Source organism: Tiliqua scincoides, chromosome 2, assembly GCF_035046505.1.
Source record: "Tiliqua scincoides isolate rTilSci1 chromosome 2, rTilSci1.hap2, whole genome shotgun sequence".
Taxonomy (NCBI): Eukaryota; Metazoa; Chordata; class Lepidosauria; order Squamata; family Scincidae; genus Tiliqua; species Tiliqua scincoides.
Genome location: NC_089822.1, coordinates 123648779 through 123665683, shown reverse-complemented (window position 1 = coordinate 123665683; position 16905 = coordinate 123648779). Strand labels below are relative to the sequence as shown.

General features: G+C 43.4%; 1 protein-coding gene across 1 annotated transcript in view; it reads right to left on the bottom strand.

The window, feature by feature from the left end:
* Positions 1–205: 205 nt before the first annotated feature.
* Positions 206–16905, bottom strand: part of EIF4B (eukaryotic translation initiation factor 4B) — a 38830-nt gene continuing 22130 nt past the window's right edge. Inside the window, exons 5-15 of the mRNA XM_066613873.1 lie at positions 14610–14664; positions 13093–13233; positions 12005–12127; positions 10867–11046; positions 10151–10388; positions 9200–9309; positions 8713–8932; positions 6793–6860; positions 4264–4378; positions 3776–3848; positions 206–2435 (exon numbers count right to left, since the gene is read on the bottom strand). Coding sequence (XP_066469970.1) covers positions 2355–2435; positions 3776–3848; positions 4264–4378; positions 6793–6860; positions 8713–8932; positions 9200–9309; positions 10151–10388; positions 10867–11046; positions 12005–12127; positions 13093–13233; positions 14610–14664 — 1404 coding nt within the window. The 3' untranslated portion in view covers positions 206–2354. The remainder of the gene's footprint in view (positions 2436–3775; positions 3849–4263; positions 4379–6792; positions 6861–8712; positions 8933–9199; positions 9310–10150; positions 10389–10866; positions 11047–12004; positions 12128–13092; positions 13234–14609; positions 14665–16905) is intronic.

The window sequence follows — 16905 nt, the reverse complement described above, 5'->3', positions numbered from 1 at the left end:
TGGACTGAAAATACAGCTTAGAACACACCAACCACTCCCCTAAAGCTCTACCTCACAACAGTGGTGGTTCTCTCAAGAAAGCTTGGTCAACATCATTCATCTTCCCAACAGTCCACCACAACAGAGTTTGAAAACCACTGCTTTAAATGAATCAGCATTTTGCCAAAAACAAAGAAACAGCTCTTGCAAAGGACTTTTGTCACTGTTATTTTAAAGATTAGTTTTATTTGGAGAAAAACAAACAAACAAAAAAAAAACCAAGAGGGGGAGGGAAGGGAATTTTACATAATAAAAGACATCTCCCAGGAAGTCCACACAGATTACAAATCATTTTCATAGAAGATATTTTGTACAAATTTTACATGTCTTTAGAATGTGTAAAATGCAACTCAATCCATTTGTGAACCTGTCCTGATAGCAGAGACAGAGAATGCAAGAGGAGGAAAGGGAAGAGAATGCTTCGGGGATATGCAAATTAGCAGTTTATTACCTCAAATATAACCCCGTGCATTTTATAGACTCAAACCAATATTGCATTTCAAATCCACCTCTGCTCTCAGCAAGGTCTCTCTCCCCCTCTATATCCTGCCTATGGGACATGCCAATATGCTTTAGATTTCAAGGGACTGATTCAAACTGTAGCTAAAAGTTACTGAAGTAAGACACCAACCACTGCAGCTTTACAACACGCCGAATCCAGTATCCTGATCCAGTTGGGTTTGCTTCAAGAGCAAATGTGTACTGTTCTCCCAAGCTATGTAAAAGGCAACAGCTCCTTAGTGAGCACATGCACACCTTGTAAAGCCAGCCATATTTTTCCTAGCCAGATACTTTACATCCTCTGTGCAGTCACACTTTTGAGAACTGGCTATTAAAATCTTGTGCTAGTTCAGTTCCACTGTACAGAGATTCCCACATCCTCACCCACTAAAAAATAAGAGTGAACAAATAAGACCAATAGAACACCATATGGAAGAGATTTCTGTTTCCACAAGTTGAACCTGACAGTGCCAAGGGCTGTAGATTATTTTTGAAGGGGGGTTTAAAAAGTCAACCTTTAATATACGGATTGAAGAAAAAAATTGCTAGCAGTGTCATGCACCCACTTGCCCAACTTGGAGGAAGGAGGCTGAACAGTCCCATGATTCAACAGTGAGAAATGTGCAGCCAACCCTCCAATGACCTCACTCTACCCAACAGTGCCCAAGATTCAAAGGGTGCTATTTAAGCATTAGAGGCTGTTAGAGGCTGGGGTGGCAGTAACACCTCTGTGATTACGAGAAGGCAGAAGAGGCGGGGATAGGAATACTTCAAGTTGCTAGCCTCCCAAAAACCTGATATTTTCAAGTGTTCATTTCCATAAGTCCAATGGCTACTTCATATATTGCAGCTCCCTGAAGGATGTTACTAAAAACCAGTTTGGTATGGTGGAGCCTGCAACATATAAGAAAGCTCCACCCAACTGCCCATGCCACACCTGTACCACCTTCAGTGGCCATTGGCAGGGAGTCTCCACACCATTTGCTCAAATTATGCAGAGAGCTGCTTTCCACACAGGAACAACTGTCAGCTGCCTCTGTGCAGGGAATCAGCACTGAGGTGTCCAAGAAGAGGGCTGAAATATCTGCCACTAAGACTGAGCAATACATCTGGGGCTTGCCATCATACCTGCTGAGTTTCAGAAAGCGAGTTAAGGAGACAATGCACACAAACCCCTTTTCCAACAAGGGGCAAAGCTTCCATCTAAACTCAGAGATTGCTTGTTGTGCAGAGACCCAACTCCCTGCCTTGAAAACAATGTCATTCCTTCCCCAGCCATTAAGACAAGTTTGTTCTCCTTCCCCAGTGCACCAGTGCTTTCTAGGCAATTGTTCCAGATCACACTGCAAAAGTTACTCAGCCTGGCAAATGAGGGCAAGAGAGCCAGCTCGGCCGCTCAAGTCCCTAGTGGGCACACTCAAATGCACCTGGCCAGCTAACCAACACTCTTAATGGGAAGGACATGGGGCTCTAGACGTGATCGGAAACTGCATGAAGTCACATTCAAGACACACTGGGCCTATTTCTTTTTCTTAAAAAGTCACCTGCCATTTTTCTCTCTTGCTATACTTTTTTTTCCTTGCAGGGATTTCTCCAGTTAGTTCAATACTTTATAAAGGCTGCAGCAGCATGCAAGAGAAACTATCACTTTTTCATTTTTTTTAAAGAAAAAAAGTTTAAGAAAGGTCTCTCCAAGGAGATGTGACTTGTAGGCTTTTATTTTTCTGTCTTGTCTGAATAAAGGTTTGGTTTTGCTCTCCGAATGTTCCTGGGTGGCAACCGGTTAGGAGACGGTACGGAGGGGGCTGGAGAATTCAGTCAGCATACTCATCTCCCTCAGCTTCATCATCTCCATCCACTGACAAAGCAGCGTACTTGCTAGCATAGCTAAATTTCTGCAAGGGAGAAAAGTGGGGAAAGGTTGTTAAATGGCATTCAAACCAAATAAGGTGATCTTTGAGCAGTTTTACAAATACGGGAAGTGAGCATCAGATATTTCTGTGATCATGCAACACATTTTAAAGACAATATGTAGAGGGCAGGATGGCTGCAGCAGGGGCATGTGCTTTTGAAAGATCCAGGACAGATAAAGGGAGCCTGTATGGCACAGGGGACACAGTGCTGGGCTTAGATAGGGAGACCTTGGCTTAGGTTCCTGCTACAACACTTATCAGGGATCCTGGTCTGTGTTACTGCTTCTCAGAGCTTTTGTGAAGATAAAAAGGGGTCGAGTTCATTTTATGAAGCGAGACAGGACACCATGGCTCATGTGCATGTAAGAAGCCCTTGCCTTTGAGACTTCTCCCCCTCTTTCTCCCCCCCCTCTCTCTCACACACACACACACAGAGACAAATACAGCCAGAATACTCACAAAAATTCTATGAGGGAGGTTCTATGGTAACTGATCCAGGATCACTCAAGCAAACTTAATGGCTGAATTAGTATCTAAACTCATGTCTTCCCTGCTCCTACAGTGGTTCTAATTTGCCTGGCCTGTGTATTTTAAGCAGCAGACTTACTAGTTTCCCCTCTGCCCCCCCCCCCCCGCACCAGCTTTAAAATACTTCTGTAACCAATAAAGGTTTGCCTTCTTCCATTATCTGCTCTCAGTGCACAAGCAGCTTGAACCTATGAAGTCACCTTATGGAATCAGACTATTCATCCTTCTTCCTGCCTCTATAATCTCAAGGCGAATATTTTCCAATCCTGTTATCGCAAGGTGTTTTAAACTCCAGATGCTGAAGTCAGAACTAGGGACACCCTGCATGCCAAGCACACACTCTACCATTAGTCATGAATTTGTAGTGGGGTTTGTTTGGCCCCTGGACTTCCAGTTTGGGATTTAGAAAACTTGGCTCCCCAAATTTAGTCAAGTATCAACTTTAGATATATGGCTCCCCAATGAACCTGGATTATTTGATTCTACAGCCATATAGATCAGCAGAACTTCCTCCAGCACCTGATGGTGACCTTACTTCTTTCCACTGTAAGGGCAATGGAACAGAGGCTAGTGTTAAAGGAGTAGCAAACTCTTCCCATCCTTCCTAACGAAAGCAGCAACAGAAACCAGCTCTGGGGGTATCAAGGCAATGCCTCATTCTGATGGAGTTTAATCTATGGCGCAAATCCATCATTACATGCAATCAAAGTGGGACTTCTCATTCATACCACCCCCAAATCCCACTATCTTCCTGGTTCACAACAGCAGCCTAAAAGAGTAGAAGCAATGCTTACAGGGGTAGGGTTCTCTTCGAATTTCTTTGGCTCAGGTGCAGATCTCGAGTCAAGTTCCTTCTTGCTTTCTTTCCTGAAAAAAGCCACCACTACCAAGTTATCACAGCAATCCGAATACGAGGTTCGCAGATTGAACTATGGAATCCTCACAACCATTCAGGCCAATTCCAAACAAAGGCACTCCTTCACAAATAAATCTAGACAGACCATACTTAGCAAACAGATGTATAGCATGACAGTATTAGATGCTAGGTGCAGAAAGTTTCATGCTATTTTACGTTGATTTATAATGGCTCTGCAGCAAACTCTTAGCAGCCAACCCCTGAACACAAAAATATCTGAGTAGGGGCCAATTGCCAAGACACCATAATCAATGTCCATCTCTCAAGGACTAAAACATATACACACACACATATACCAGAGTGGTGCCCTACTAACACTCTAATGCAACCACAGTGAGAACTGTGGGATGTAGGAGATAAATATACCTATCTGAGTCTTGCCAGTGGTCTCTGCTGCCTCCATCTCCAGGACCATGGCCAGAGCTCTCACTTCGTCCTTTTGGAATGCTCTCTTTCCCCCCATCAGGTCTGTTTTCATCTCCTGAAACAAAAAGAAAAAAGTCTTCCATTACATGCGCCTGAGAAATTGATGGTCAGAAAAACTTATTTCAAAATTTATGGTAGTTTTATATTAATTTGGGGTGCCAATTCCAAAAACGGCATCAGTTTTGTCCTGTCATGTATAGTTTTGCAAATATGGCATAGTGAATGGTTCAAGCAGCTTCCTTGTGAGGAAGCCATGGCATAGGCTTCCTCATGAGGAGGATGCTTGAACCATTCACTAACAAGGCTATGCCATATCTCTGTGATAGGGTTATTCTTGAAATCAGCACCCCAAATATACCCAGGAATCGGCCTAACTTTAAAGACAGCAAAATGAGTTTTGGCCTGTGTTACTATACCTCCAAAAATCAAACTGATCTAAGGGTAAGGAATTAAATCTCTACCTAAAATAGGTTACAGTTCAAGATGGATATTCTTCCTTCTAGCAACCCAGTATTGTGTCAATTGCTTTGAAGCATGCCCAATTTCAGTGAATTCCTTTGTGCTTAAGGTTGCAGCCAGAATTACACTTGTTCTTTTTAAAATAAAATATGGGGAACAGGCAGGCTGAGAACAAGTTTTCTAAATGATTCTATAAATCTATTTTAAAGTGACAGTATTTTTTAAAATAAAGCATCAAGTTACAGATCCCCCACCTCTCCAAATATTTGAACACAGTTTATGCCCTACACTTTGCCTTCCTATGAGGGAGGCCACTCAAGGAGACTACCAGCAAAGAATAGAAACATGCAGTTATAATACATTTAAGCATAATACTGTTACAGAAAAACTAGAAATACCAGAGCAGGACAAAACCAGCAGCTCAAGCATAAATTATAGGGCAAATGAAACAAAAAAAAAATTAAAATGGTGCCAAGAAACTACAATGATGGTGTCAACCTCACTTCCTAGAGAAGAATTCTACAACTTGGGTGATACCATAGAAAAGACCATTCCCTCAAATCACCAGCAGGCATACTTCTGCTGGCAGTGGAACACACAAAAGAGCCCACTCAGATGACCACAGGGGATGAACAGTTTTGTGAGGGGGAGGTCTGTCACCTGTAAGGCCCTAAAAGCTTAGGACTAGGTAAAAACCAATACTTTGAAATGCACTTGCAAAAGCAGCAGCAGCCAATACATAGGACACCACACAAAAGTAATGTGAACACTAGACCTTGTGCTGGTGAGCAATTGGGCAACAACCTTTTGCAAAAATTGAAGTTTGTCAATAGTCTTCAAGGGCTGTCCCATGGAGAGTGCATTACAGTCATCTGATCAAGGTGCAACCAATGGTTGGACAACCATGGTTGGAAAAGGATGCAACTGGTGCACCAGCCTATCACAGGCAAAAGCACCCTGGCTCATGGCTGACACCTAAGCTAGGTGTAAAGCCTAGCCCAGAGCACTCCCAAGCTACTGAACTGCTCCTTCAAGGGTAGTGCAGTTTCCTTCTGAGTAGGTTCATAACCTGGGTCACAGAACTCCCAGCCAATAGCATCTCTACTCTTATTCAGCTCATTATTAACTCCAGGCATAGATTCAGGACCTCCACAAACCCCCTGCTATCAGATGTAATACAGATAAAGAGCTGGGCATCAACCACATACTGATGGCATCCTACCCTATACGCTCGGTGACCTCTCCCACGTAGAATGGGAGTTTCATGTAGAATGTTAAATGGGGGGAACTGAACCCTGAAGATCAGTGGCCATAACACCAAGCAGGAATCGCAATATTGCCTTTTGGAATCTGCCCTCAAGGACAGACTGGAGCCATTGCAGTGCCCAAGTCCCATCCTGACTAGGCAAATCCAGAATACCATCATTCAGGGTCATAGCAATTTTCTATATGACTCTTTTTATGGAATAAAACGCCAACTGTACTTTACCTATCTCCTTTGCTATTCAACCATGTCAGAATGTTTCATAGTTTGTGGCAGCCTTGCTTGCAGCAAAATGTTAAGCTTATCTCAAAAGCAGGATCAGGGATTCATCATGACACTTGGAATGTCCAAGTTCAAGTGGTACATCCAATGCCAACTTACTTGAGGATTGCCTGTAGTGAGACTGCAAGTGCCACTAATAGGCATACTGCTATGAGCTAGATAAATATGCAGTCATGTACTGAAGCCAAGATCCAAACACACTGAATTAGGATTTCAGAGAACCCTGCTGCCCTCTCCTGGCAAGCAGGAAAAATTAAGAACCCTACAGTAGTTTTCTATCTTCACAGATCCGCCATGTTACAGTAGACTGCTGGACATCCTTGATGCTTCTCAGTTTAGATTTAAGCAAGGAGACAAAGGTCTTACACATGCTGGTTCATGTACAACGGTTGCACAATCGTTCCCCATGGGCATTTCCCTCCAGGCTGCTGCATGCATGCAGATGTTCACGCCGTAGGATTTACCTTTCTTCGGGGTGTTCTTGGGGAGCACTCCATCTTCTGACTGTAAGGATGGAACAGACTGGCTGCCACTGCAACAGAGCACACAAAGAAATGGAACAGACATTTCCTAAAGCTTGTGCACATTGTATACTTAGAGAAATTGTCATCCTATCTCCATGCTGCAAGTAATAGATAAGTCAATATTTGCAGCTAAAAGGCAAGAGATAAAAATGTAAAAAGCATACTCCCTCAATACAAGAAACCTGCATAGAGTAACCCCAACTACAAAGTCAAAGTCAAAAATGTGCAAACATCAGGCGGCTCTTTCACAATTCAGGTCTACCACTGAACAAATGCACTGGATCCTCAATGCATCTGTTACCTACTTCTACCCTACAACAAACAGCAAGACCAAATGTGACTTTCAAACTTGCCTAGTTCTCTATGCATGTCGAAACACACAAATGCTGGCTAAAACTGTCTGTACAAGTCTACAGATATAAATTTGTTTTTGAAAAATCCATTGCTTTGAAATTTTTTTTAAGATTTCAGGAAAAGAGAATTAAGCAAGGGTGTGTGCATTCTGCACAGGTGTTATAGGAACACAGAACTTGGGATTGGCATAACGCTCAGCATCTTGAGAATCTCGCAGTTTCATTAAAAAGCATACTTGAAAGTGCACAAGTAATGCCAGGTGCTGTCCCAGGAGGGTGGCTGAATAAAATTTCCAATGGCCACAGTGCTTTGGCATTCTGCAACTCCTCCCCACTATTAACAGAAGCAGACTGAATGATGCAAATTAAGTGCTTATGAATAAATGAATTCACAGAAACAGGAGCCCCTTGTCTAAACAGATTGAAGTCAATCTGATCTCACACAGAACACTTGAAGCATGGGGTGGGGAGCACTCCTCTCTCATTCTGAATTCCAACCTTATGCAAACTGAGTGAGTAGCTGACAGAGACTTGGGTGTTTTGTTCAGACCTTGTTGATCTGTAATAGGGTTAAGGGCACAGGCATTTCAATCAAGTTATATAGTAACTTTGGATTTTCCTGCTTTTGGTTCTTAACACAAGATTATACCTCATCCAGTTTTCTAAGCTTGAAGCTCTGCTAGTATGCATCATCCTTCAGAAAAAACAACCACTTCAACTATGGACGCAGTTAGTCTCCAATCCAGTGATGACTCAAGGGGACTCCAACTGAGTCAATGGAACACTTGCTTAAGATGCTGTGTCAGCATTATAAATACCGTTGGATGGTGCATATTAACCCATTTCAGGTGTACACATCTGATCCCTGTTGTGTATATGCAAGATTGGGCCGAAATGGCCTTGTAAGAAACCTGTCTTACTTTACTGCAGTCTCCACACCACACCACACCCATAGGTTTTTATAGCAGAAGCCCACACTTTCCCTTCTGCTATATATCAAAGGAAGGCAACTTGCTCAAAACTGGGGGTGACCTTCTTAAAAAAAAGGTTGACATAGGCATCAGATAACTAGTTTCCTTTATTTATAGGAACCTTGGGATTTGGGATTAACACCACAGGTGCCAGATAATAACTGCTGGACAATTTAAACTCTCAGTCAAGTATTCTTATTCTGAAACTGTTATTTGAGGATACACAGTGGTAGAGATTACAAATGCCTGCCAGCTGGTTTGAGAAAAAACTTGGTCAACAGACTTCAAGCCTACGAGTTCATAGAAAGACACCCCACTCAATGAATCAAGATTTTCATTTCTCTCCCACTCGCCTCCCAGGCATTATTTCCACAATCATAACAAGAAGCTTTACATAAAAAAATAAGGGGATCTGGGATTCTCAGAATTCTATTAAGCCTTGGCGAATACATGAAGCTGGCACATAACCCATCCCTACTGTAGAACAAGGCCTGGTATACAAGCAGCAGCATGTTAAATCCATCAAAGAAACTCACCTTGTAGGGGAATGCTGGTCTGAGTCGGAGCTCTGAGAGCGTGTCGAATGAGAGTTGCTGCTGCGTTTCACCCAGGCATTTTCTTTTGGTGGAGGAGCTGGCATGACCTTCAAAGGCAGCTTCTCTTCCCTGGAAGTCTTAGAGGTGGGAGACAAACCTTCATCCTCTTTGCTGATGCTTTCATTTTCCAAGGATTTCTCGCTTTCCCTTCTTCGTGAAGCTAGAAGAGCAGAAGTGGGCAGTGAGAGTCATATAATGGGGGCAAGAAGCTAGGCTTCTATCAACACCATCTGGCTGAAAGCACATTTTTTCCTGATGTGTCTTTGTAGCACTATGCAGCTGCATCAACACATGCCACCAAATCAACCCATAAGTTTACTCATTCTAAGACTGCATTTCCCTAAACACTCCCCCCCCCCCCCAAATGTATTCTGGGATTGTAAAATGGTAGTTGACAACACTGTAGAGTAAATTGTTTACAGCTTACTTCTTCCAGTTGGACCTGTCCCCACAGAAGGGGTTGTACTGCCAGTCTGCGAGGACTCACTGCCTGTCCGTGATCGCTCTTGATTCTCTTCACTACGCCAGCTAGGGTGTCTAGAATATACACAGACAGGTAAACTTTAAAACACTACAGTGAAGGGCACTGAGGAAAACGGTGCCAACAATTCCAGCCAACATCATGATTAAAATCAAACTGCTTACCATTTCTCACTGGGCAGGATAGTAAAGAAGCTTTTTATATAGAATGGTTAAAAAATACACAGAAAATCAGTTAAGTCTGTTCAGGGCTTGAATCTCTGGATGCTCAAACAAGCCTAGTGGTCGATCAGGGAACACCAGATTCTGCAGCACTGCAGAAGCTAAGCAGGAATGGACCCGATCAGTGTTGTTCTAAGCTTTCCCTAATGGAAAATGCTACAGTTTCAAAAGGAGAGATCCTTTCAGAGGAAAGTTCCCAAAGGATTTTTCTTTGGAGAAATTATATCTGATCACCTGAAGAAGGTTTTACCGTTGAGTTATTACTCCTCCCCTATTGCATATTCCTGTCTGCAGAAGGCCACAGGTTCAATCCCTGACATCTCCAATGAAAGACCCTCTCCTACAGCTTTGGGGAGCTGCTGAAAAGTCAGAGTGGGTGAGACACTGGGTGAGACAAACCAATATCCAGACTCAGTATCAGGCAGCTTCAAAGACTCAGCTTGAGAAAGCACTCAGAAGGAATCAGAGGTGCTACCTGCTCTTAACAGGTTTACTGCCATTCTCTACATGACAAACCCCAAGATGACAAGTTTTGCTACCTTGAACTCACAATATGACTGGCTTTTGTGGTTTTCTGGTAACACCACAATTTGAAAGTACAGGTAACTTGGCAAAGTATGGCTTTTAGTTTTTTGCAAGATTTGGTCTACATACCCAATCCTTTTCTGCCACTTACCGCTCCCGGGGTCGTCGTTCTAGCCTGGGCTTATCATCCTCCAGCTGACGCTGTAGCTTCTCTTGCTCCTTCTGTAGCCTCTCTTCTACTTCACGCTCCCTTGCAGCAGTGTCCACAGGCTTGGCCCCCCCAAAGATGGAGGCTGCACGGCTAGACTGGGTAGCAGGAGCTACAGTTGCATCTTCTTCCTTGGGTGTGCTCCGAGGCTTCAGGTTTAACTTGGGTCTCTGAGTGGGGCCTAAGAAAAGCAATGCAAAGCAGAAAGGGGGAAAAAAAGACCCCAGGAAGTGATTGCAAGATCAGGAAAAACAGCAAGAGACTTACAAAGCTTCATGCAGTTAACTGATCTAGGTAAATAGTAGGGGATTAGAGGTTTAATGATCCGGTGGCATTTAGACCATATAAGGGATACTGAAACCAGCAGGAGTCAAAGAACGAGAACCAAAAGGAGCTGATGAATCATGCTGTGGATTTTCAATTTCTTGGCAAGGATCAGAACATTCTCCTCAGTCATGCATTATGGGGCTTGGTGGTGGGTGGGTGAGGAAAAGAAGATTGATACAGCCTGGGATGAAGTTTCAGACAGTTCCTCCCTCCTGCCAATCTTTGAATATAACAACAAAAAATCAAGGACAACAGAGCAATCTCCAGTAGCAGCCACAGATGACTGTGAAGTTAACAAATCCTTTTTGCAAAAGAACCAGCACTGAACCTACCTCTATCATCCCGCCTGCCTTCATCCCTGTTATAGTCGTCCCGCGAACTCCACCTATCCATCCGATCATCCCTTCTTTCATACTGGTCCTCATAGCGGTCGCCACCACCCCTGAAATCATCGTCCCGACGGTATCCACTGCCAAAGGCTCTTCTGCTACTGCCTGACCTTGAGTCAAAACCTGCAGAGAAGGGAAGGTACAATGGCTTTCAGACATTCACAGTGGAAAGACTGTGGAAAGACTGTCATGTCTGAGGACAGTACAGCACAAGAAACTCTATGCGCAAGGCAGAAACCCTAGCTTATGGGAACAAGAACAGGGAAGAGGATTCAGATATTAATCAGTAACAGTAATGTTCCTTTGAAAGTTGTCCACAGTCCCTGACCAAGAAGCAAAACATCAGACAGCACTGAGTTCAAGATTTCAGGAACATTTCATGTGCAGTTCGCAAGGTACTGTATGCGGCCCTTTAAAGGCTACTCAGGAAAACTCTGCCCACTTCAGTTCAAACCTTGCTAAAAAAAAGAAAAGCATAATGAACTCAACTGAAAATGGCCAACTAGCTGGGACTCAATTTTGCAATGGTAAACATGACTCCATTAAAACAGAGCACCCCAAGTCTGAAGGAAAAATAGAGACAATGGCACCACCACAAGAAAGCAGGAGACAGACTGATTCACAGGCTGGAAAGGCTCATGGGTAAGCAACTTTCATCCTCTCTGCATACCCAACAGACTAGCCAGTATTATTCAGATGACAGTGTGTTGCAAACAGAGACAAGTAAGCAAGATGCAGAAGATATTTGCAGAATATAATCAAATAGGCAAGCTTTGTAATTTTTCACCATTAGAACAATCCATTTTGAGTTTGAAAGACTAGAGGAAGGTGCATTGGTTAGGCCTCAGAGAGCAATTCTCTCACCTCTTGTGGGCCCTCTACATTCAATATCTCATCTCCAAACATGGTCATTTGAATGTGAGAAATGACATCCAATTAGATCGGCATACAATACCAGTGATAGGAAGAAAAGGAGAGTCACACAACAGAGCTGATGTTTATCAATTGTTTTAGATAAAGATGCCAACATGAGACTCTATGTTTACTCCCCAAACACCAAATGAAAGTCTTTGTGACCTACCACCTCTATCGAAGTCTCTGCGGTCATCGTAACGATCTCTGCCCCCAAAATTGTTACTATCGCGGTACCTTGAACCATCACGGTACCGGTCCGCATCGTAACGAGTACGGTTGTCACGAAACCCTAAATGAGAAAAGAGGGTTATAACAGGCACAACATGGAGCTCTGCCTGCCAAGCCAAGCCTCCTGCAGCTGTTTTTAGGGTTGCATTGCAATGTTGCTGCTGGATGGCAGGCCTCCCGCGATGCACACTTTGGGAACCTCTGTTCTAAGGTATAGTGTTTTGACAGGAAATAATTATGTTTCAGTACTTCGCTTATGTAATGTTCTGTAATTCTTACCACCACACAAGTAAGGCAAGCTAGAATTATTACTCCCATATTGCATGTGGTGATGGTGGGGCAAAGGGGTTGTCACCCAACATGTTCATGGCTGAGACAAGATTTGTGGCTGCCTACAATTGTGGGGGAAAGGCAGGATATAAATGCATTAAATAAATAAATTTTAATTAGGAACCTCTTCATGCTCTTTCAATCACTACAGCAGATTGTGATCTTTTGTAGCATGTAGGGGTCTAAGCAATTTAGGGCTTGAAAAGTTGAACGCAGTATTTTAAACCATGCCCACAGCACAAATAATTGTTTTCCATTGCTAACTAGACCCAATATTAAAATAGCCTTTACTCAAGAACAATGGAGGAAGTGTGCTCTCTTCAGCTCATAGGAAATTACGTGGTTTCAGCATTATAACACAGTCCCTTCGTGGTTGGAAAAAGACTAGGAAGGATCATTCTTTCAACCCACTTTTGCTGCCAGACCTGTGTTTTGCTGTCTCAAATGAGAGGAACTACATTTACCCCAAAATAAAACACAGACAGAAGTAATCAGACTTTCAGAACGGGTCTGGAAGACATGTACAGTCTTCCATGCCAGTCAATCAAATTTCAAGTTTCAACACCTTCCCCAAATCCCGCAGTCTGTCCCATGGCATGGATGGAAACTAAGTTAATGGAAAGGCACTGGAGCAGGGTGGGAAGCACTTCAGGCTAGGGCTATGAAACACAATAAGCAAATCCATCATGAACTCACTGTCTCCAAAGCTATCCTCGCTCCTGCGGGGAGCATAGTCATCAAAGGTATCTGTAGCAGGGCGAGCTCTCCAGTCAGTCTCAAATCTCTCTGAATCCCGATTGCGATCACGATCCCTACCAAATGAGCGATCATCCCTGTCTGCAGAAGGAAAGGAAACAATTCAATGGTTAGATTGCGAACACTTTTGTGACACAGAATCATTTAATTTGATTTTTGTCTGTAAACCGCTTTGAGAACATTTTTGTTGAAAAGCAGTATATAATACTGTTTAATAACAACAAGTAAGCAAACCAAGCCTTCATGGATTGACATTCATATGTTGAAGCACTATTCAAAAGTTAAATATATTGCCTGGTCAATCAATAAGAGGGTGGCAAAGACAACACATGCTTCCTTCTAAAATACTGTAATGGCAGGGGCAACAAAGAGTTAATAATTTCATTGGTGAAACAACCAACATCTGTCCTGCATGGCATATTCTAAGCAGGTATCTAAGAGATAGCAGGAGCAGTGGTTCCATGTTTGCTTGGGAGCTGTACAAACTATACCTGCTCCACTGTTGGACACCTGCCTAGAGATAGAACAAGCATTTCTAATTGGGCGGTGGCCCCTTTCCAAAAAGTACATGAAAAGGAAAGGTGGAGTTTCACAAAAGCGATGCTGGTAAACACATGAATGCTGTTTGTGTCCAAGCTAAAGAGTGATGGAGTACTGGTGTGGGAAGGGGAAGCTCTGAGACCACGTTATGGTGGACAAGTGCTATTCAGTTATATAAGAAAGGTCTGGTTGGAAGGCTTGGTTCATGAGCTCAAAGGGACGACAAGGATTCTAGACCAGTGGTCCCCAAACTGGTGGGTCATGACCCACCAGCCAGGGAAGGCAGCAATCCCCAGGATTGTGCTGCTGCCGGGGATGCAATAGTTTTTTTTCCCCCACCTGCCAGCACTAGAGTACAGGGGAGTCTGGGGAGCACTTTGCAGGGCTACCCTGCCTCCAAACATGTTTTTTAAAAAGGGCACTTTGGTTTGCGTCGTGGACCCCAGCACTGGCTGCTGGTAAGTGAAAAAAATCCCTTCCATCTCCAGCAGCAGCCCAATCCTGGGGACTGTGTTGCTGCCATAAGCCCCTCCACCACACATACTTACACTGCTCCCAACTCCCTTGTAGGAATTTGGGAAGCACTGTCCTGGACCCAGATGAGAATAACTTTTCTTTATTCTCATGGTGCTTTATACTGTAGAACCAACACCAGTTGTTCTAGAAATACACAGAATTCTGCTTATTTGTTTGCATATTCCACCTCTAGTTATGGAAAATTCAGTATTGTGTATTTTGCAGAAGTTCTGCAAAGAACAATGTAGAAACTGACAAGCCTGAGAAACTTTCACTGTGGAGGAAAACCAAGAGTTGAACATTCCCTGTCTATTTTGGTGACACCACTCCCCTTTGCAGCCTTAGTATACAAATCTAGCTTGTGCAAGACACCCTTTAAATTACCAAGCTGCAGTTTGTACCTTTATCCTGAGCTTGATCAGCAACATCCACTCGTATTCTCCTGTTTCCTAAACACTAAACAGACAATAGAATATTAGGTTGTGCAAGTCCAAAGAAAAAGTGGTGCCCAGCAAGGGGTAATCTTTGACATTGCCGACCCCCCCCCCAAACAGGTCTAAATCTCCCCCAATAGGACTAAAGCAGGGGTGTCCAAAGTTTTTGGCAGGAGGGCCACATCATCTCTCTGACACTGTATCGGGGGCCAGGGGAAAAAAAGAATTAATTTACATTTCAAATTTGAATAAATTTACATAAATGAATATATTAAAGATGAACTTATATGAATGAATGAAGGTCTTGTAATAGCTCAAGGCCTATAAAAGGTCTTGCACAAAGCAAGGCTGGTCTTTCCTTTGCTGCCGCTGCTGCATCACAGACGTGAAACAACAAGCAGTGGAGGAAGCCCTCATCCCACCGCTCACATGAGAGGTCAAACAGTCACCCTCATGCTGAGAGCAGTTGTGTCGGGCCAGTGTGGGCTCCAACAAATCTCCGGAGGGCCAGAGGCTCATTGGAGACTGGTGGCTCCCTGAAGGCCACATTGAGAGGCCTCGAGGGCCGCAAGTGACCCCAGGGCCAGGGTTTGGGCACCCCTGGTCTAAAGCTTGGAGGAAATTTGCTAGGAGAACACTATGTGGAGGGGGGCAGGCTCCAAAATGCAGGTTTGACAAACCTTTGTTATATATTGGATTTTCATGTTTTTGAAGCATGCCTATTCACAACAAACAAAAAAAAAACAAACTAAGATGGACAGGGGCTCCTCCTCCATCTGGTCACACATCTAAGAGTGGTCCTCTAAGAAAGGATTTTCTTCCTTTTCTACAGCAGTTTCAAACTGCAAGAAAGGGTTATGGGAATGAGATGACAACTCTTTTTAACTCAGCCCCGGTGTGTTCTGGCTGTTGTTACTTAAAAGCTGCAAGGCCTGACACAAACAGCCACTGCTTTATTCCCCATGTTCCTAATAAGAGTGACCTTTGCTACTGAACATCTAGGAAGGTCAAATAAGACATTACTTTAACTGCATGCTTGAATCCCATGGTTGTGATTCCATCAGTATTTTTCTTTACAAAAGGGAACGAAGGTATTTCATAAAGGTACTGTACATACTAAAAGTGTCACTCAACAAGATTGATCAATATTCTGACAAAGGAGTCTTGAGACCTTGGAAGCATACTGAGTCTACAGCTAACGAGGGATGCTTTGTCTTCAATCCCTTCCACCAGCCAAAAGCAGTGCCCAGGAAAACACTGCCATTGTTAAGCCAGTTTTTTGCCTTTCAAGTTTGCAATCTGCAAACAGTCTCCAGATAGAAGGACCGTAAAGCCTTAGAAATGTTACTGTGACAATTCAGATTTTGTAACTCCTGCAAAGAGTCAGCCATACATAAAATGTTTAATGGAATGGCACTGAAGATGGTACCTGACAATCTGATAATTGCTTTTTGGCATTTTCCCTTTGTGTGTGCATATTTTGACTGTAACACTGAATACAGGGTGAGCCTCATTATTCCTGTGGGTTCAGTTCCAAGCACTCATGTGGATGGCAAAAAGCCATAGCAAATCAATTTAAAAAACAAAGTTTCTTTCCTCCAGTGATTTAAGAACAGCCTTACCGACTTTGTGGTGTAAGGTAAGAGTCATTAAGAAGACAATCCAATCAGTCCTCCTCCAAGCTCTTAGAAAGGCGCTTCACTCAGCCCCTCCCTCGCGCTCAGGGGGAAGAGAAGGGTCCGCTGGAGAGAGGATGACTGGAATTGTCAGCCAGCTGCCCTCTCTCTCTTTCTCTCATTAAGGAGGCTATTGTTAAAGGACTGTTCAGCTTTTTAAACTAATTTTAAAGGGATGCATTTTTCCCCTTCTCCAGGGATCAGCACATTCCTTCTCATTTGCAGTGGCCATTCGTGTTGAGTCAAATCCGTGTATAAAAAATCCGTGTATAAATAGGCTGGACCTGTATTATTAGCCTGGATTTGAAAATGAATAAAGATCAATTTTTTTTTAAAGCATGGGTGGGCTGCTCAAATCATACCCAGAGCCACGATCTGTAGGCCAGCATGGTTGGGCACCTGGCATGTCATGCCTCCACCTTCCAAATACTTTTAGAAACCTAATGCTCTCTGTGCATTGAAAGCTTTAATCAGGCTCAAGAAGAAGAAATGGATCCTGTTATAAGAAAGCTCTTTGATCAACTCTTTCCCCTTAATTCAGGTATAGTTATACCTGCAAAAAAGTCCACAGCACCACCACCTGACCA